Source organism: Bombus vosnesenskii, unplaced genomic scaffold, assembly GCF_011952255.1.
Source record: "Bombus vosnesenskii isolate JDL3184/JDL3185 unplaced genomic scaffold, Bvos_JDL3184-5_v1.1 scf7180000016261, whole genome shotgun sequence".
Lineage (NCBI taxonomy): Eukaryota > Metazoa > Arthropoda > Insecta > Hymenoptera > Apidae > Bombus > Bombus vosnesenskii.
In genome coordinates this window covers 711,427-731,652 of record NW_022884330.1, presented here as the reverse complement: position 1 = coordinate 731,652, position 20,226 = coordinate 711,427, and the positions used below count along the sequence as shown (strand labels likewise).

At 46.3% G+C, this 20,226-nt stretch overlaps 4 protein-coding genes across 13 annotated transcripts in view; 2 read left to right on the top strand and 2 right to left on the bottom strand.

Annotated features, from left to right (window-relative positions):
* Window positions 1-119: 119 nt before the first annotated feature.
* LOC117241652 (coatomer subunit gamma) lies at window positions 120-3,710 on the bottom strand. Its single transcript, XM_033507586.1, has 6 exons — window positions 3,559-3,710; window positions 2,178-3,282; window positions 1,521-2,100; window positions 1,130-1,446; window positions 859-1,057; window positions 120-711 (listed from the first exon to the last, which is right to left on the bottom strand). The coding sequence occupies exons 1-6, from the start codon at window positions 3,596-3,598 to the stop codon at window positions 325-327; spliced, it is 2,628 nt and encodes an 875-aa protein (XP_033363477.1). The 5' UTR covers window positions 3,599-3,710; the 3' UTR covers window positions 120-324.
* A 296-nt stretch (window positions 3,711-4,006) lies between these two features.
* Window positions 4,007-6,514, bottom strand: LOC117241704. Its single transcript, XM_033507711.1, has 6 exons — window positions 6,196-6,514; window positions 5,735-5,894; window positions 5,421-5,501; window positions 5,035-5,162; window positions 4,783-4,941; window positions 4,007-4,660 (listed from the first exon to the last, which is right to left on the bottom strand). Exons 2-6 carry the CDS (start codon window positions 5,790-5,792, stop codon window positions 4,424-4,426), a joined length of 663 nt encoding a protein of 220 aa, XP_033363602.1. The 5' UTR covers window positions 5,793-5,894; window positions 6,196-6,514; the 3' UTR covers window positions 4,007-4,423.
* A 1,567-nt stretch (window positions 6,515-8,081) lies between these two features.
* LOC117241703 (synaptotagmin-2-like) lies at window positions 8,082-14,150 on the top strand. 6 transcript variants are annotated; one of them, XM_033507707.1, is made up of 10 exons: window positions 8,082-8,187; window positions 9,586-9,727; window positions 11,240-11,359; window positions 11,483-11,574; window positions 11,662-11,793; window positions 12,135-12,332; window positions 12,596-12,748; window positions 12,836-12,956; window positions 13,031-13,203; window positions 13,265-13,471. In XM_033507707.1, exons 2-10 carry the CDS (start codon window positions 9,589-9,591, stop codon window positions 13,469-13,471), a joined length of 1,335 nt encoding a protein of 444 aa, XP_033363598.1. In that variant the 5' UTR covers window positions 8,082-8,187; window positions 9,586-9,588. The 6 variants fall into 6 exon arrangements, with proteins under 6 accessions (XP_033363598.1, XP_033363600.1, XP_033363596.1 ...); XM_033507706.1 differs by lacking the exon at window positions 8,082-8,187 and adding an exon at window positions 8,679-8,846; XM_033507708.1 differs by lacking the exon at window positions 8,082-8,187 and adding an exon at window positions 8,912-9,449.
* Window positions 14,151-14,345: 195 nt separating this feature from the next.
* The window catches only part of LOC117241663 (mitogen-activated protein kinase-binding protein 1), a 79,694-nt gene continuing 73,813 nt past the window's right edge, over window positions 14,346-20,226 (top strand). For all 5 annotated transcript variants that reach the window (XM_033507615.1, XM_033507617.1, XM_033507614.1 and 2 more), the window contains exon 1: window positions 14,346-14,498. The gene's annotated coding sequence lies outside the window, so the exon portion shown is untranslated. The remainder of the gene's footprint in view (window positions 14,499-20,226) is intronic.

Here is a 20,226-nt window from a genome sequence, read left to right as displayed (position 1 = left end):
GGACGAAAAAAATCCTAAAGAAACAAGAAGCTATAAATTATACTTGGTATTAACGACGATAAATATAACGCAGCTAAGGAAGCGTTGCATATTAACATCGAATAAAAATCGTAAGGACGTTATTTAGAGAATCGTTTTATAATTGTATGTACAAAGTATTACATAGAAACAGGGATTAAACAATAGTCCCATTTTGTAACATATTTACTTATAGCTTTGTATTTGTAATATTAAAAATAAAAAGTTTCTAATACAGAACATCGGCTTTTATGGGATTAATCTATCGATACGTAACACGCGTATAATCGATCTAGTGGGAATAGCTTATCCTACAGAAGAAATAATTAACTCGGCAACGTCTGCATCTTGACACAATACGGTAAGTTGCATTGTTACTTGATTGTCCGATATCGCTAATCTCGCTCGAGCAAGGACTTCTTTCCCTCCTCTGAAGATGCCATTCAGTAGTAAATTATGCGTGGCAGCACCAGACTGTACTCGATTGGTTCGCTCTACGGCATCCAAGCCCAAAAATCCCGTGAGACTTTGAATCGCTCCTTCCAAACTGTTCACCGATGAGCCTAAAGCAAACGTTTCTTCCAGCTTGGTGAATCCTCCCGCAGCCGCTGCTTCCCACGCAGCACCGAAATCTAATCCTCTGTTTCCGATTCCTCGAATTTGATCAGCCAACGTCACCTCCAAATCCTCTAACTAGAAATCGCAATTGTTTTTCTTTAATAAATAAGTATAAGCCAGACTTATCGTATAAAGAGCAAATAGAATTTAATACAACGTTAATAAGAATGCCCTTGGTTTTGCCGTATTAATTGTAATTATAGATAAAGAGAAACTATGCACCATGTATTCATCGTTGTATCCTTGATCGGCATCTGGAACACCCGTCGCAGGGTCGCAATCACGAGCTACGAATCGCAGGGTTGTTGGAATAGTAGCAACAGTGGCGTAAATGTCTTCTGGATATTTTAATACTGTATATGTTGTACCAAGCTCGTTGTAAGGTAGACGAGGGCATGGAACTTCGCTCACGATCGTATAGCTAAAAGCAGAGAAAATATCGTCTTTCGAAAAATGAGATATCTCAAAAAAGAATATACTCCGATATAATTACCCTTCGGGTGCTTCGACAGCTACTCTTACATCCTCGAGTAATTGATCGGAAAGAGTATTTACGCAATCGAATTGCAAAATAAGGAATTCCGTGAACGTGTGCTTAATGCATTTAACGTTATATTCCGTTTCCGACTCTGTTAATTCAGAGACAGGCGAAGACTTAAGCAACGAAGAGTCGCGAATAATGTTAGCCAAATGTGGTATTTGTGACAATTTTTCCATGAAGCTCTCCTCACGCGTTAATCGAGATTGTTGTTTCACAGTAGTATGTAGTTCTACTTGTGCTGGTTCTTCGACAGTTTGCGCTGGTGGAATCTGTAACGCGAACATCGACCGATTAGACTAGAAAGCTTTTGAATTTCGGAAATTTCAAAGTTTGGATTAATTACCTGCGAGATGTCGAATGGTTCGTCCATCGATGTTTGCATATAATTTCGCAAAGCTCTCTCCAAACTGGGTACGGAGAGAAGAGGAGGCTGTATCAAAGGCAAAATAGTTGGTTCGTTTTGTTCCTGTAGAATAGCGCAATAATAAGCTGCACGATCGCGAACTTCGTCGTCCGAATCCAATTGACAGCGGGACAGAAGAACTAGCACGTTTGGTAGTAACGGAGGACATGCTGCTGCAAAACGTGCCAACGCGGTAACTGCGGCTGCGCGAACGCTGGCACTTTCCAGAATCACACGATTGTAAATGAAGCGAATATATCGGGATGGTTGTTTCGAAGTTGGCCCTTCCTGACCAAGTAAGTGAAGAATGCGAACGGCGAGCGAGTTATGCTCGCAATCTTCGATAAATTCGCAGAGATGAGCTAAACCGGCTTCCTTCGCCTCTGCATTTACTTCCATAACAGCTATTATCGTATCTGCAATTGCTGCTTTGTATTCCAATCCTCCCTCGTCTCTTAGCATAGCAGAAAGGAAGTTCATCAAAACTGTGTGTTTCCTAGGGAATTTTTGACATAGAGCTCTATCGAAAGAATGAAACAACTATGTAATATAATATTTGTCTATACAAGTGAAACTAATGGAAACCTGTAACGTTACCTTATTGCTTGTACAACTACAACCTTAAATTCATCTGAAATTTCAGATACAAAGGTAGCAATTTGTTTCATCAATCGATCAACCGAACTTTCCGCCCCAGTTTTTAATAAGGTGGTGATTGCCAACGTAGCGATAGATCTGTTCGAATCGGTAATTAAGTTCTCTAAATCTAAGTTGCACGCGGTAACTGCCGTTGGATGAGACATGGCAACTTTATTCAAAGTTCTAACAGCGGCGAATCTCAATGCTGGTTTCTGAGATCCGCAGAATAATTGGAGGACGCTAATAGCAGGCGCTATCTCTTTCGTGCAACTTCTTCCAAGATTGATCAAGGCATGCGCCGCTTCGTATACCACCATCTCTGACTTATGACGTAAACAAGATTCTATAAATCCCAATAGTTCTTCTCCTTTGTCGACTTCGTCCAATAATTTACACGCCATTCTAATCAACATACAGGCTGCGTAAGGGCTTTTTGGACTTGTTCTCATAAGCTTGGCCACAAGCTTAATCACAGCATGTTTATCTGCTTTACGTGCTTGATACAAGACACCAAGGGCATGGTACTGAACCATCACGTTATTAGAATTTAATGCTTCCTGAGCTTCGTTCGCCCATCTACGTGCTACGTCTCCAGAGACGTTGGTCAAGTGTAAAGACGAAACTAAAGCCGCGCTGGAAACAGCAGGAGAACGATCTACTATAGCTTGTTTCATATAACGTTCGATAGCTGCTATCATTCCACTGTCAGTGATGGTACATAACGCTCTTATAGCGGCAGCTCTGTACAAATCTTCTTTCCCGGTCATATCCTTGGTTAAACTCGAAGTAACTATAATTACATCTTCTGCCAGAGAACTCAGTTCCTTGATACCTAGATAGACCAATCTTCTCAGGACAACGTCCCTGGACTGAAATAACTTGGTCATGGCAAAAAATGCTTCTGTCGCTTCCATCGTACCCAACTGTTCTCCTTGATTCAGTAGGTATAAGATTTTGGTTAGAATGTGCGCGCATTTTCTTGGGTTAACTGGAGTGTCGTTGAAGGTACGAGCCTCCTGAAGAACGGTTGTCTTTTCTAGGTTTTGGAAAGGATTTCCCCCACCTATTAACACAAGAATCGCATAAGCAGGTATACAGACACGTTTATCGTACATACATTACTCGTTCGAAAAGTACGTATAAACGTCTATTTCAAAAGAATAAAAATCACGTTACGTGAAACAAAAGGATTCATCGAAGGAAAATTATCTTCCACGACGAGCGGTAGTCTAAATCTGTTTACAAGGAAATGTCACAAGAATGAGACCGATTCGTTTAATTTCGCATAGAAACTTGAACTTATAATAGTACGAAGGGAACGATGTTTATTTATGATTACCATCTTCTTCCTCCTTCTTATCGCGTTTAAAAGCGTTCATTTTGTAAAGCCACTGTCAGGAAATTGGAAAATAGAAGACACGTCACCTCGGTTCTTTCACATGGGAGCCATAAGAATGACCTCCGCCATATTGCAACGTCGAAAAGTCGAAGCTAGACGTGTAATTTAGACGTCGCTGTTACACGGTAAATAATATCTACCGTCGATAAGATCGTACTCCCTCAAGATAAAACAGGCGGAAATCGCTGTACAAAATCAAGAACCAAGCGAATTATACGACTCGTTCAAAAATGTAAAACGAATCTGTTACCATAAGATTCGATTTGCAAAAAATAAAGTTAAGAAGATAAATTGAAACAAAAACTCTCGAAGGAGGTCAAGAAGCAGCGATCGAATCGATTTTAAAGGAAAGAAATAAAATAACTCAAAACGCAAATAGTATTTCACTCTGTTTTTTAACACAATTTCATAGAGCGGTATACAAATAACGATTTCGTATATAAAATCTTATTCTCTATACAACAACCACAACTTAAAATTTCGTCGAATCGGCGCAAGACCGAACGCATAGAAGGCGTTACCCGTAGCCATATTCTTATTTGTACAGCAAAGTCGCGTCCCGTCGGTATTTCTATATTACCACATCATTCGTCGGAAGAACAAAAACTTCTACGGTTTAACACGCTTTCCCTACAACTGATAATAGCAAGTCCAATGTTCTTTGGCACGTTAAAAACCATATTCTTCAATTTAGTCCTCTTCCCCGCATCATTACTTTCACCGTATATATATATATATAGCTAACGAACGATCTATCTACAAAATCCACGACGAACGTACCTTACTAACGATTAACGTATTACGATTAGGTAATTCTCTTCTCTATCTCCGTATCACTCTGCGATTTGTACAATTGTTTCAAGTCGGAAATCGTATTTCTCTTGTCATTCGATTGCGAACTTTGTCTTATCCTTTGTACGGTTTGAATTTTCGCGGGCGTCGACACGTTCTTCTCAGCCGAAACGTCTCCCGTAGACGATCGATCCTCTGACGACTTGCCCATATCCTTGCTCCACTTGGTTAGCCATTCGCTGGCGACAGTCTGATAGAAACGAAAAAAAAAAAAAAAAAAGACGGTCGTTACATTTTATTTTCATATTTCTGCGAAAGATAACGACCGAGTTGCATCGCGGTCGACAAGAACAAGCAATTAGCTAAAATTACGTTTTTGTCGTCGTTTGCTGGCGTAGCCACTGCATTCGACTTCTTCTCCGTCTTCTTCAATCTATCCAATTCCTTCTGTAATTTGCGCTCCAACTGGTACTTGGCCACTGCCTGAGCCAGCGACCCGAGCTCTCCTCTCATCGCCGCGCTGAACATCGCCTGTTTAGAACGCATCAACATCATCGCGACGCACGTTCGGCAAAGAAAACGCCGACTACGCGATTAGATGATCGTTTCTACCAAGATACTCACGTCTCGACGTCTCTTCGAGCCGGCATTGCTAATGGGCTCGGTTTCCGTTTGCGGTCCCAACTCAAACAGCATCTGGAAGTCCGCGTGTTCGCCAAGCCGGAAACCAACGCCTATCCTCGAGTCGGTACCTGTCGCCAGAATCGACACAAGAAGAACAATTCCGGTTAATCGGGCGTACGATTCGGTTCGAACCGGTCGCGCACAGGCGCGTCTCGAAAAGGCGAAACACGCGCGACCAGTGAAAGTACCTCGCGCGTTCGCGTCACGCGACAAAACTTTTATTTTTTCATGCGTATCGAAGCATTGGATTTTGCCGTGGTATTTCGGTAAACTCTGACACGGACAATTACACGTTTACCGTTTTTACGCAATCACCGGTTGATTACCTTTCTTTATCGGTGGGATGTTGGAGTAGATGAGCGAAAGTATGGTGGGCAATTCCTCCGGAACAACGAGGCACGTTGCGTCTGAAAAGCAGTAACAACCGCGTTATCGCACAATTTCTTCCTTTACCCCAGCCTCGCAATCCAATTATTCTATAAGAATCCTTTCATAGCCGACCGTCTCGCTCGTAAAGACGTTTTTGCGCCAGTCAAGCGGACTATGATCGAGGATGTTTGCGACATTCGGGGCAATTGGACGTAAGTAGGCGAAGGACGCGGTACGTACGACACGCGTATACGTAGGAATCGACACTTACGTTCGCAAAGAAACAGCAGGATACACAGCTTCGCTAGGATGTCCTTCGTACTCCACATCGTTTACATCAAAAAACAGATCTTCCTCTCGTATACTCGCAGTGCGCGCGTAATCCTTGTTCGAGTGTGCGGATATCGATCGACTTTGCTGCCGCCGATCTTCTGTAATTAAAATCGCCGATCACGAACCATCCTGCCGATCTTTTTCGTCGCGCTTTGTATTCTTTACGCGACGAGACAAAACGCCAACAGCGCGCGAACAAACGTTAAACGTCGAGCGACGACGTTGCACGGATCTTCCCAGGCAAATCGAACGAGTTCGATATTCTTGTCGGAATACGCGTAATTGGAAATCGAAGAGAATCGAAGCAGCGGGGAAGAACGCGAAGACGTTGGCCGATTCAACGGTTCTCGAAAACCGCGAAAACGTTGTCCGACTAGACGCGCGATCGATGGTACTTACATGAAAGTGAAATCCAAACGTCGGTCTGGCAGGTAACACGACGTCGAGCCTGCGTACTCCAGCGAACGCGATAGAATGCAATCACGTTCCTTGGCAGCGCCGGTGCGAGAAAGAGCTCTCGAAAGAAGTGCTCGAGTGAAAGGAGACGTCGGATCGAGGATCGAGGTCACCGTGTCCGAACGACCGTCGATCGATCGGGGATGAACTCTCTCTCCGTTTCCTCGTTGTTTGCCCCTTCCTCCACGGGAGCGCGCTCGTTTGACTTTTCGGCGGGACGCGTCTCGTTTGTACCGAATTTTCTTGCTCTTTTCGAGCACCGACCGATTCGACGAACGCCATTTTCCCAACTCGAACTTCGCTTTACGGAAATACGATGGATTTTTCAAGTTCGTTCGAACGGAAGGTAAAGTATGGAGTTCTCGAAACGGGTGCCTTTTTATTCAAATACCACGTTGCTCGGCCTTTTGCGCTACTCGCACGAGCTTCGTTACCGCGACTATTCGCTTCTCCGATCCGCGAAACCTCCACCGACTCCGCGTGGCGTTACGCAAAATTACGTGAAAGATTCTCGCGAAATTGTCGTATCGCGTTAAACGGTAATTTTCGACGCGAAACGACGACGCGATAGATTCTCCAGAGGCAGGCGAAAGCCCGCAGCGACTCGAGATTCCCCATCGTTCGAGAATTTACCCGGAAAAGCATGGAAATTATATATTCGCTGGAAAGTGAAACTACCTGGTGGATCGGTGTCATTTTCAATGGCAGCTATAGAAACGACCATCCTGTTCCTCGTATTCGCTCGACCACCTTTTCGTCGAATACCATCCGAAATAGCGAACCACCGTCCCCCTACCTTTTTCACCTTATCCGTCGTGTCACACGGTCCGGCATTCTCTCGTCGAGCGAGATATCGATGAATTTTACGCAATCCGATTGCGCAATGCGCCAGCGGTACGTTTCATCGAAGAACAGCGACATTGAGACTGGCGCGCAATAATCTCGTAATATCGATCCGTACGTACGATTATCGAAGCATTTGGTTTTCTCGAAATCGACAGCGTATAGACGAAAGACTTGGACAAAGGCAGACCGTAAACAGCAGACAGGCGACGTTGGCTTCGGGGTTTTCAGTTATAGGGTAACACTGCTAGCGCGCGGATCTGCACCAGCTCGAACTATATTCCTACTCGTACTTACACTTCTGTATTAAAATATATTTTCTACCTTACGATTTATCCACGCGTTTCTCTCTTTATACATCCGATAACCTCGACAATACGAATATCCGTGTGCGCGGGAAAAAGCATCGCTTCGGTGTAGCGACGCGACCCGTTGAACTTTACTCGACGATCGTATACACGGGACAAGAGTAAAGAATCGTTTGGAAAAACTTTGAGAAAAGAAGAATCTTCGTCTCTTCGAGCGACGTTGCTCTCGACGATTTGTCGTATTTCGATGGCTGACGAGGTAAACGAGCGATCGTTGCGCAGCCCGTAACGATCGAGCGACGTACCTGTGAAACTTTCTGTTCCACTATATACAGGTGTTTTAAGTCGCTCGTACCATTACCACGAGCCACTCGTTATCACGAAGAACAGTTTGTCAAACAGCGGATAATTTGTTGTCAGAAGAGAACGCGTGTGCGAGAACGATCTATCAACGTTCCTTCCGTCGCAATTTACGTGGCGCGTAAATCGATTTATTCGACGCGGCGTTCGAATCAGTGGATCGAGTTCTAATTTTTCAGGAGACCGTGAACGCTCGTTCGAGCTTACCGTACAATGCAAACGCGTACGTACGACGTAATACGTACGCAACGGACGACGTTTTGTTGAAAAATATGCACGATGGCATTGTCTATGGGCGCGCTCTATCATCGGTCCTGTTGATAGGCAAGGCGAACACAGGCGCGATAGCGCGCGCGTTATCAGTCGTAACCCACAGTTTCCTCGTTGAGCGTTCAGGTTTGCCCGCGCATAACGGCGTGTTACGGTAAAATGCCAACCAAGAATCGAATTCTTTCCGTGCTTTTCGCACGATCGAGTCTTATTTAGAAAACTGTGGCGAGAAAATCTGGACAGGATCTGGTTCGTATAGTGTTCGTAAATTCATTGGTTCCGAGCGATTCGTAAGGACACGTAACGATTACGTAAATCGCGTATTTAAACGAAAAATTAGCCGGTGAGTTCGTGAAATCGTCTTGGTGACTCGGACGTTGGCGCGTTTAAAATCGTTCGACTTGGAGGAACTCGCACGAGGATCGCGTACAGCGCCGAGAGTCGACCAGCGATCGAATGGTCGATCGAATCGAGATCGAATCGATCGTTTTCCCATTGCTCGTACATTTTGTATGCGTTAACGTAAGTCGCGCACCGGCGGCTACCGGCCGCGGTCGCGGCGGAGGTAGGTAGAGTAGAGTCGTCGAAGCTGGGGAGAGGGGCGCGTAGATAGCGCGTTACTCGTTCTTCCTTCTATGCAGCCGCGTACTTACGTTCGTCGTTCACCGGTAGTTGACGATCGCGCACCAAGTCACCGCGATCGATCCGTTCTTTCGGTCTGTTTCGTCGTCGTTTCGTCGACGACTCGCGAATGCCGTCCGATCGCGCGAAACCGCGAAACATCCTCTCGTCGTGGCACGCTGTCTTGGCCGAGTGAGTATCGTCCCGAGGAATTTGTCGAGAAACTCGGCGATTTTAACTTTTATCGCGATGACGCGCGAACGTTCGGCTTCGCTTCGATCGAGCGTTCTTACGTTCGACGGGAAGGATACGTAATATCCGGGAGGAAGGAGAACATGGAACCGCCGATAACGTTCCTCGCGACGTTGCTCGGCTGAAACGTTGACTCGAGACAAACGCTCAATTCGCCCGGTATACGCCATGTACCTGTACGCGGTTTTCTCGCACGGTGCGCACGGTGTGCGTGAGTTTCCTCCGACCGGCGCTTTATCCCGACACGCGAGTGCAACTCGAATAAAGAGGAAAAAGATCGAAGCGACGGTGGCTGCATTCGGCTCGACGTGCTCCTCCACGTCGGAAGCTTCCTCTCGTTTTTCTGCAGCGGTTAGAAACGAGCGCGAAAAGCACAAGTGTTCTCTGCGCGCATTTAACGCGACTTCTTTCTCCTCTTTCCACCGACGCGTGAATTGCGCGACAGATGTACGCAACGTGACGCGACACGCGAGTAATTTTCCTGCTCTCCGCGTCCACCGCCAGAAACACACCGTCTCGGATAAACGTTTGGGAATAATTTCGGTAACGTAGTGAACCGCATCGGGACCAAGTAAACCGTAAAACGGTGAAACTAGAAAGCCGACTAACCGGCGTTTCCGATCGATCGTCGATCGTTTCCTTTTGACATCGATCCGTAGTAATCTTGCAACGTTTCTAGTGAATGGTGCACGGTGACCTTTTTGGCCCATGGGGCCGAATTCTTATCGTCGTAGTGGCAGCGCTGGCCATCGTCCTTCTCTTGCTCGTGATCGCCTGTTTTCTCACGCCAGGATGCCTTGGATACGAATGCGTGAAAAGAAGTAAGCCCTGCCGTTTACGCCCACACACGTATCGCGTTATCATCACAAGCATTGCCATTCGTACGAGCTTTTGAGAACGTTCGCTCCCGATTAAAGCGACGAGTCGCAAAGTTTCTTAAATTCCACTTAACGGCTGCTCGTTTGGAAGTTGCGACGAAAAGTTTGCGTCGACGATTGCTCGCTTCGTCGCTGCGGTGGAGCTACTCGAATACCGACTACTGTACCGAATATTCGTTCGTCGAAATTTATCAGTTTATTAGAGCGTATTTTATTTTCGCCACGCGTTCCATCTGCGATCGGAACGTCGATCTACGGAAGCGACGTGGCCGTCCGTGGCCGGCTGATCGTTTACTTTGTCGCACGAATACGCCGAGTTTACGAAACGAGGATGTAGCGCGACACAGCGCGTCGTTTCGTCGGCTGTCCGAACTCGCGGCCAGGCAATTGGTGTCGGTGCTTAGCGTTGATTAAACGTCTGGCGACTAAGCCAAGCCACCGGTATTTCATTTTCTCGGCACGTCCGCGAGCTCTGCTTCCGCGCACACGTGCTTGTACATGAAACGCGTGCCGGAAAAAATAATCGCGCGTACGCCTCGCTTTTGATACCTTTCGAGCCAAAGGGCCTTCGAGCCTCGGCTCGATGATACGCCGACGATCGCTCGGTTTACCGGATGCTCGCGTTTGTCCACTCGCGGAACGCTGCTCGACGCGTTTCAATTGCTATGTGGAACGGAGATTCTTCGCACGCGTTTACGTAAAAACTAAAATGACAAGAACGCACGGATCGGTCGCGAAACTTGTCGTAGATCGTTTCTCCTGCGTTCGTTTTTATTATAGCGTTCGCTTCAGCTCGTACGTGTCGCCACGCCGATTATAAAATTATTCGTCTGTATGCGGTGCGCGATTCCTTTATTCCAAGCGACATTTGTCCAACGAAGAACAGGCTATTTGGCTGAAAGGAAGGAAGCTTAAATTCCTGCATGGTGAATCGCGAATCTTGTGTGTACGCAGCGGTTGATACATTACGCCATTGTTCGCACAGTTATATTTATACACACATGCAAACGACGACGTTTCCTTCGTTTCCTCCGCGACGTTACGTAATTAGGTATGTCATCCTGCAAACTAACTGCACACAGGTCTTCGATAGCGCCGCTACGAAAACGCCCATCCACCGGGCAACGCAAGAATTCGATAAATTTCGTTATCGGACGTGTATCTTTTTTTCCTCCGACAAAGAGTGTCGCGTCACCTAAATCGTGGTTACAAGTTCGACGAACTTGCCAATTAAAAATGTCGATCACTCCGCTTTTTAATCGCAAAATTAACCAGCTTTTACCTTTCACACGCGTTTATTCACCATGTTAAACGTTTCGAATCCTAGAATGCCGGTTGTTCAAACGTTTTAGAAATCGGCACTCGGCTCGCTACGTGTACCAAAGCGCAATTAGCGGCGAGCAATCGCGGCTGTTTACAAATTGCATAATCAAAGCCGAGAATAATTCTTTTCAGAGAGAGAAGCAAAAAGTGTGCCGTTGCGTGTCAAGAGCAAACAGAATGAAAACGTCAAGTTGAACGACGTCAGCTACAGGTCATGGAGATTGGGTAGCCTGTACGAAGGCAGCAGCAACGGTACCTTTCGATCGCTTTTCTTATCCGTTTCCTCCATCAGTCTGTTGTGTCCGATTCTTGCCTCCTCCTCGTCTTCTTTTTCCTTCAACATGGCTAACAACGAGTTGATCAATTTTCGCGCAGGTACGATCGACGAGAACGCCAGCCCGATCGAGGGCAATTCCTGGAATTCCAACAACGCTCAATTCGGTTGCGCCGATACCTCGTCCACCCTGGTGAGCTCCGTTAACCGTGCCGATTTTCATTTTAATTGGCCGAGATCGTGCTGCCTTGTTGATCCATTGGCGCGTGTTACGTTGCAGAATTTGGTGCAAAAGGACAAGCAGAAAGCCGAGAGGAAGCAAAAGGAATTCCCGACGGAACTGACGATAAGCCTGCAGTACTTGCCGCCCTGCGACGAAACTATCACCGGGAAACTCGTTATTGGTATCGAGGTATTAAACGCTTTCCTTTCATCCGATCCTCCTTTGTGCCTACTTTCTCGTCAGAATGGAAATCGAGTTATGAATCTCTAAGGACTCGCGACGTTCAACGGCCTCGGGTTCGTTTCGTTTCACTTCGCCAACGTTGCTCGATATTTCGTCAGCTGTGCCTATACGTACAGTTCTCAAGGCCGTGTTAACAACGAACGACGTAACGAATTTCTAGCGCGACAGACAAAACGCACGGTAGCTCGATTCGTATCGAAAGAAAGGCGGGTAATCGCGAGATCGATCGACTCGCAACATCTTCTCGAACGAAAGAAGAAATTATTTAAGCGTTTCACTGCGTGCAGGCGTTATCCGGCCTTCCTCCGAAGCAATACAACTGCACCTTGGAACCGTACGTGGCTCTGAACATAACGAAACAATCGTGGAATCACAGGAACCGACAGAAATTACACAGTTTCCGCACGAGGGGTGTCAGGCACACGGCGAGCCCCGTTTTCAAGGAAACGTTCGTCGTGGCGAACGTAAAGCCTCACGAAGTTAAGGTACGTACGTTTTTATCGCGCCAATCCTATCGTTGTTTTAACTCAAGGTTAAAAAACACGTCACTCGTCAAACGCATCTACCGTGAAACTCGCTCGAACAAAGTATATTTTACATAACGAACGAACGTTTAAACAAACGTATCGACGTCGAATACGTAATTTTGCGCGAAGAAAACGGGCTACGAAGATCGAACGCGTTTCTCTATTTCTCTGGAAGTGTTCGCTACGTTCGCCGCGTAACACGATCGTTTTTTCCTTTTTAGGAATGGATTCTCGATTTTGCGGCGTACGATCGCGACAGATACGCCAACGACACGGAGCTGAGCACGCTGAGGGTGTCGCTGAAGGAGGCGAAGCACGTTCTACAGAGTCCAGAGATTCACATGTTCAACTTCAGAATGAAGCAGTCCAATTTGGTACTGGCGTAAAATGTATCAAACGTTACGATTCTACCTCCTTCGATTCCTCTTCGCTTACACCACGTTCTTTGTTACATGTTGCAGGCGCTTGGGAACATTTTATTAGCTATTAGTTATTTACCCACAGCGCAGAGACTGACTATAAACGTAATGAAAGTACGCGACGTGAAGTTTACGCCACCGGTGTCGTGTTTAAACGACTTTAGTAAGCGCCGCACGTAAACTTACTCGCATCTTCGTTTTTCTTCGTGCTTTGTTATCGCTGCTCGTTGTTTCCAGGTTTTTACGTCAGGATATTGATGCTCAATGGAAGGACAGGCCAACGAATGAAAAAGAAGAAGACCCGATTCGTCGTTGCGAATTCGCACTCGGAGTTCAACGAAACACTGACGTTCGACGTATCGTACAATCAATTGGACATAGTGCAGTTTCTCGTGATATTGCGCGGCAAAGTGCGTATCAATTTTGATACATTTTACGAATGAAATGTCGCGTGACTGGGAAATATTTTAGGCTGCGCCTGCCGAACCTGTTGCCAGCACCGTAGAGCATCCGAGCGACAGCGAGGATTCGATAACGTCGGTTCAAAAGTCGAAGGACACTTCCATCGGTAAAGTTGCGCTTGGAAAGGGAGTCAGAGGGTCGACAGAAAGGCTACACTGGTTCTCCGTACTTCAAAATCCTAGAAAGCTAGTTACCGTATGGCACGTATTGAAATAACGACCGAGGGACAACAACGGTAATACGGAAAGTAGATAATCCAACGTTATTGCTCAAACTGTCTATAAACGTGCATACTGCTGTTACTATTTCAAGAAATTTGATAACGCGATACGAAAGTATATTTGCACGACCGTTCTATGCGTTTACCTTCAAGTGACGCAAAGGGACGATGTTCTGATATCGTATCTTCCTATAAACGTTTCCCCCAAGTCAGAGACAAAGACGCTTGCGTTAAATAGTTAAACGGTTAAGCAGTGCCATAGTCGGTAGACGACTAAAGTTTGCAGATTTATGTCGAAAACAAGAATCACGTAGAGATACTTTGTTCAATCAGTTTATTCGGAACTACCTGAATTTTCGATCTTTTATTATCTCCTTTTTGTTTTTCGGAGATGTAAATTCTTAGCGTTCGAGTAATATTCATCGATTTCCGTAGATATAGTATATTTTGGGCAATAACGTTATATCGTACGTTATACGTATATACACGTAAACGTGTAAAACGTACTTCTATATTTATTTTGCAATTTCATAATATATACGATAAATACATATACGTTTTAAAAGTGCAACCAAAGATCGCGAAAATTGTAAATGTTATAAATATTTGTTAATATATCGAATCTTATTTAAAATGTAACGAAATAAATAGTACTAGATATGTTCATAACCGTTACACGTTTTCCGTGATTATCGGTTAAACCGTCTTTTTCGATGTCCATTTAATCGCGTAAGAAAATAGAAAAAGAAAAGAACGCGTTTGAAATATGGCGGGTTTGGAGAGCGAGCGTTGCAAAGTTCCGGTGTCGCCGATAGAGGGCGGTAGCGTCGCTTCGGTCTCGTAGCAACGTCGAAGAGAGGGGTGCCCGGCCAGTCAGCTTCAGTCTGTTTCGTGACTTGTGAGTGTGTTGTGTTCGTCCTCGTCGTATTCACATTATTCGGTTATCCCTTTATACGTCGCGAGTTTAGTTACATTACCTGAGAGAAGTGTGTCGTGTACGAGGAGGCGGACGTTCGCCGAACGGTGAGTAACCGATTTGTTCTATCGACATCCTGCTCGATTTCCTGCGAGTCAGAGAGCGTTACGTTGGAAATGTAACCTCCAAAGGCGCTCCCGGGGTCCTTCCACGTAGAACGATATTTAACGCGGCTATCTTTCTCGGATCGTATTGTACGCGTCGCTATCGTACGAAACACGGTATCGACGATTTAACGCCGCGATTGGAAAACGAGCAGCCGGCTTCGCCAGTCGCGAAATCCATGTTTGAAAAGAACGAAGTATCGAAACCGCTTCTCGCGGTAATGTCAACCGTTTTTGAATATCGTCCAATAGCAACGCTCGGATTCTCCGTTCGAGATGCTTGAAAACTCCTCGAAGGCCACCGATTTCCCGAAAGCCGAAGCCTCTCGCGATCGAGTCGTCGACGCAACATTTTGATAACATCGTTTGCGAGTAAATTGCGCAAAGATTTCCATAGTTCCGTTGAAATCATCCGGTGTTGGAATTCTCCGTTCACGTGCTCTGCTGTCAAGCTACACAGAAAAAACGAACATGTCGACTACCTGTGCACTTCGATCCCCAACGAATCGAGTTTGTTCCGAGCGTCCGTTGGCCACGTCGCCACCCCTCTCTGTCCGTTTCGCTCCGACCAAAATGATTTTAACGACTCGCCCCGAGCTTAAGGTATCTCCGTTCAGTTCCCTTCGAAATCTGTCTTCTCTTACCTATCCGCTCCTCGCCATTACGTTAGGTTAAGTCGCGATTCTCCCTTCTTTTGAAAAGAGGTTTCATGGCGCAGCCTTTCGCATCGCGATATTCCGTATACTTTCGCGGTAATCTCGATCAAGCATCTAAGATCGCTGTCGGTAATGAGACAATACAGTGGCAAGGAAAGTTACAAAATAATCGGATGCCGTTATCGAGAATGCGTGGGCAATTAACGCGTTTCCGAACGGTTAGTACGTAACGTGCGCCAGGTTGTCGCAACGGTTCACGCGTATGGTGTCGCAGATGCGTTATGCGTTCGATTACGCGGGAGCTCCGTCAGCCGATCACCGTTTCCAAATTACGCGTCTACGCACATACGTGTATATCTGTAAGTAAATAGCCACGAGCGTTCTCTCATATATCCTGTCATCGGCGAATAGAACATCGTACGTTGTTTTTTCGAGCGCACCACGATACGGCTGAAGGTATTATCGATCATCGAGAGGAAAATTCAGTTGAAAAACAAAAGACGCGCACGCACCCGTGCCTTGATTGCTCGTAAATTTCGATCGCCGGTATAGCGAGATTGGAATTTAATTCGATTCCGTTTCTTTCTGTATTTTTTCCCCCTCCGAGGCGAACGAACGTTGGTTTTTGCTTTCTGCTCTTGTTTATTTACCTCGGGACGCTATCTGCCGCCGGCTTCGGTTCGTTTCTTCGGAAGCAAATTCGAGACGACGGCGATCGCGTGCGATCGGTCATTTCGTATCGTGCCTTTCGGTTACGTTACGCGAAAACGACGTAAACGCGTCGCATGGCAACGGTACGCGGGACACTTTTGACAGGTTAGCGGTTCTTCCATCTCCGCGAAAGACCGTCGTTGGCTTTGTTGACGTATCACGCGAAGGACGTCCCGCGGCTGTAGCAAAAAAAGAGCAGAGGGAAAAAAAGGTAGCGTGTAGCTTCCCGTGCATCCTGCAAATACGTACGTATCGGTCGGAGTCGCGGTGTCCGACGAGGATCGTCTATGATTCGATTTAACGACGCGACGCTGGTGTACCGGCTATTATCGGCGCCGAGGAATGTCGACTAGGTAACTCGATCTTGCGCTTATTATCGATATCCCAACGTGGTACATGTTCAAACGACTATACCTGCATCGTGCACCGTTTGACGACACCGCGGCAAATTTGTACTCGTCGCGGGTGCCACACATGCAATCTGTAAATTGCAGGAAGCAAGTATGTACATTTAGCGCGGCGAGTAAGCGCGAAGAAATATCGTATCAACGCGCGTTTCGCTAACGTTGCCGTCGGTATACCGGTTTACCCGTCGCATTTAGAAGCTCCTGCGGAACAATATATTTATCATCGTGCTTTCGTCAACGCGCGTCTCCTAATCAATTCTCGCACCTAACGACATTGTATAACAAGTAAACGAATACGCAGCTGTTAGCGTTAATAACGAAGCTGTTCTCGTCAAATTTATTCGAAACACTCGCCACCCACAATAAGCACGCTTTGCGGTTAAACGTACGTACGATATATGTAGAGATATCGTTCCTGTACTTCGTTTGCCGCGCTTGCCATGTTTTTATCATCGAACCGTCCATTTCTAAGTCGGATTTCCGTCCATTTTTTGTACAGTTTAAAACACGAAACCAGTTCGTTAGCAAGCTTTTTTTTTTACGCAACCATCGACGAATTAACGGTAACGAACTTTCTAAGAAATTGCCGAGCTGACTGCAGCTTGTTCCAGAAACAAAACCAAACGAAACGAAACTTTGTTACTGGAAGAAGGGGGTCGGGAAAAAACTGGTCGGCGGGCAGTTTGATAGAGCGAACCGTAGCGAGAGACGCGCGTTGCCCGGCGGTGCGGGTTGCTCGATTTCCCACAGGTTTTTTTTAGAGTCGATGCGCATTTTTTTTTTCGACCGACGAGCTACGCCATGCGACACGCGGCCCTGGCTCATTGTCATGCAAATGATTTTTGCGCAACGACGAAAGAGGCTAGCGACGTGGACGTGCTCGATCTACGTACACGTGCATGGGAAAAAGATTCCGGAACGTCCACGCGTCTCTCCCAACCCTTTCTCCGCGTATTTGGGTTCTTGTCTTCTCGCCTGTTCCTCGTCGCTTTCCTTTTCCTATCGCCGCTCGTATCCCGACTCTTCCTCGTCTCTTCTCTCGCGTCGCTGTCTCGATATTTTAGTTGGTATTTTTTAGTAATTTCCACGAGTCAAACGCCCTCGTCTTTTACAATAGTATCACGGAAAACTGCGATATAAAGAAAACTCTCTTTCCACGCGAAAAGCTTTCGCAGGATATTTCAAGTGGCATCGGGTAATTGTCGCGTTTACTCGATCGATGGTGTATTTTCGATCAGTCGCGGAGGGGACGCGATCGCGAGGAAGCTCGTCGACGGGAGTCGTAAATTTCAGTTACGATTATAATAATCGACACCACGAACGGATCGATCCCCTTATTTCTTTTGGGATAATTGGGGTGATTGATGTGGTATAACACTGCGATTAACGGATTGTAAATTCTACAGGGGGGTTGGTACAAGCGGAAAGGGAAGTGGAAAATATAGAATAAAAATTTGTCGTTCGAGGCTTTGTTTTCGAGAAAATCGACTTTGAATTTTCGCTCGGTACGCGTGTACTTGATCGCGTCTCGTTATAACGGATCTCACTGTAGATCGTTTTTATTCTATATTTTCGACTTCTTTTTTCGCGTAGAATCACCCCCTTTCCGCTTGTACTACCAGTTACCGACCACCCTGTATATTTCCAACAACTTAATACAACGATGAGTTTCGCCGTTACGTGTGATACAAATATCGTAGACGATTGTTTGACGGACAAAGACCCGATAGAATACGTTGACTGATCTGTAGGCGAGATCAAGCACGAGTAGATACGTCGATGACTTGGCAGTTGTCGACTCGATGCCAGAGTATTGACTGAACTAATCTCGTAGAAACAGTCGAGTAGACTCTCCTTGTGTCGTAGAAGAAGAAGTTGACTTTCCTAGCGTAGTAAAAGAAGAAGTTGACTTTCCTAGCGTAGTAGAAGAAGAAGTTGGCTCTCCTGGTGTAATAGAAGAAGCGAAGTCCGTTATTACGGAGGAAAACTCGGCGTGGCTGTGCCTTTTCAACTAAGAACGCGTCAGGAAAGCGAGGGTAACGATTCGCAATGGCCATTGGTTATGGCCCATATGGCCAATGGCCCACGCGGGTGACCTTGTTCATGGGAAAAACCCTGCTTTTCCTTTAGACAAATATCCGCTTTCTCCGTAATTTCTAAGAACGTGCGATAAACCCAAGGGCTGTTTTAAGGACCATCCGAAAATACTGGCAGGGTTGGAGTTTAAGTTAAAAGGATTCTGTTTATGGTTGTTCCTTAGGTTTATCGAGGGTCTGCGTAACGACACGCGGACCCTTGACGGCCAAGGACGTCGCATGGACCGTCTCACGCGACGTAACAGATGGTGTTACGATCTATCGGCTTGGCAACTAAGTGATTGCGAATTTTGTCATTAGGTGGTATTGGCAAAATCCGCAATCACTTAGTTGCCAACGCGATATTTTACCATTCGATTATAGTCACGCGTTATCGAAATATCGCCAGTCTCGTTTATACCTGCGACCGTGGAAACGCGTATCTTAAACTCGTAGCCAATTGCTCGGCAATTACTCGCGACGAATAAATCGATGTAAACTGCAACGACGCTTATAGCGGAGCTCGAAGGAAGAGAAGAGAAAGACGAGAAACGAAATCGAGTCGCCTCGCTACTACGATTCCTTGATTCGACAGACGAGGTGGAAGTTGGAAAATCGGGAAGGAAAAGTTTCCAACGTGGACGAAAATCCGTCGAATCGAAAAGTTCGACTCGAAGCGAAGCGTAACTTTTCAATTTCTATGTGAAAGTTGCCGGATCCTCCGCCGCTGCCGCAACAAAGTCGCAGCTTGTTGAATTAAAAAAGTTGTCGCTTGCCATTATCCTACGCGTTGTCTCGAACGTTTATCGAACGCCGCGTGCCACGAAGAAACTCGAACGCAGAGAACGCAGCTTCCACGAGGATATCGTTCGTTTCCTCTTTTCGTACGCGAACGTCGTCGGATTGCTCGCGATTTTTCGATCGACCTCGCTTACGTTCGAGTCTGATCGTATCGTAGATCCGTCGCCATGTTTCGGAATAGCTCGAGAACCGCGTACACGTTTTTAAACAATAGCAACCGGCGCGATACCGTTGTTCGCACGCACGGCCATACCCGAAAACCCGTAAACAAATAAGCGTACGAGCCGTGTCCGTAAACTCGCCAATTATTCGTAATTTCTAGCGGAGAATGCAGCAGCCGGTCCGTGCTCGTTAATTAAACGCAGATTCCATAGAAAATCGAACTCGTTGCCGGGCCGACCCTGACGCTGATCGATCTAGCCCTTGCCAGCTGCGAGTATCTCTGCGATATCTGGATACGGCGACGCGCAGAACCGAAACGGCGCTGGAAAATTAATAACTGCGAGCTTTCGAACGATAAATGGAATAATGGGTCGTTTGATCGTACGTACACATATACGTGTATGGTTTAGAATGGCGTCCCGATTAGGAAAGCGGAGAGTAAGGTGCTAGAGTCGCGTGACTGTTCGGTGATGCATCGGGATTCGCGTGTGCCTGCGGTTGGCAGAGGTTTGCAAACGTCGCGAAAGCCATTTAAAACAAAAATAGTGGTCTGAAAATAGGCGGTCTCCTAAATACCATCGAACAATGATTGGCGCGATCGTCGTTCACGGATCAAGAGCGTCATCGTTACTATTTCGGTGGACGTTCGGTGGCACGAAAAAAATAATGTTTATTTGGGTTACTTAAAGGAAGAACAAAAAGCGGGGCTCTGGTCCACGGTCCGGCTTGATCGTCGGTGTGTCAACCGCATCCGGTACATCGATGTAATTCGTTTCTCCGGTTAAACGCTGCTTGCCCGGGGAAAAAGTAACGCGAGTCCGGTGCAAGCGGTTTCATCGCGGCTACAAAATCCAGCGGG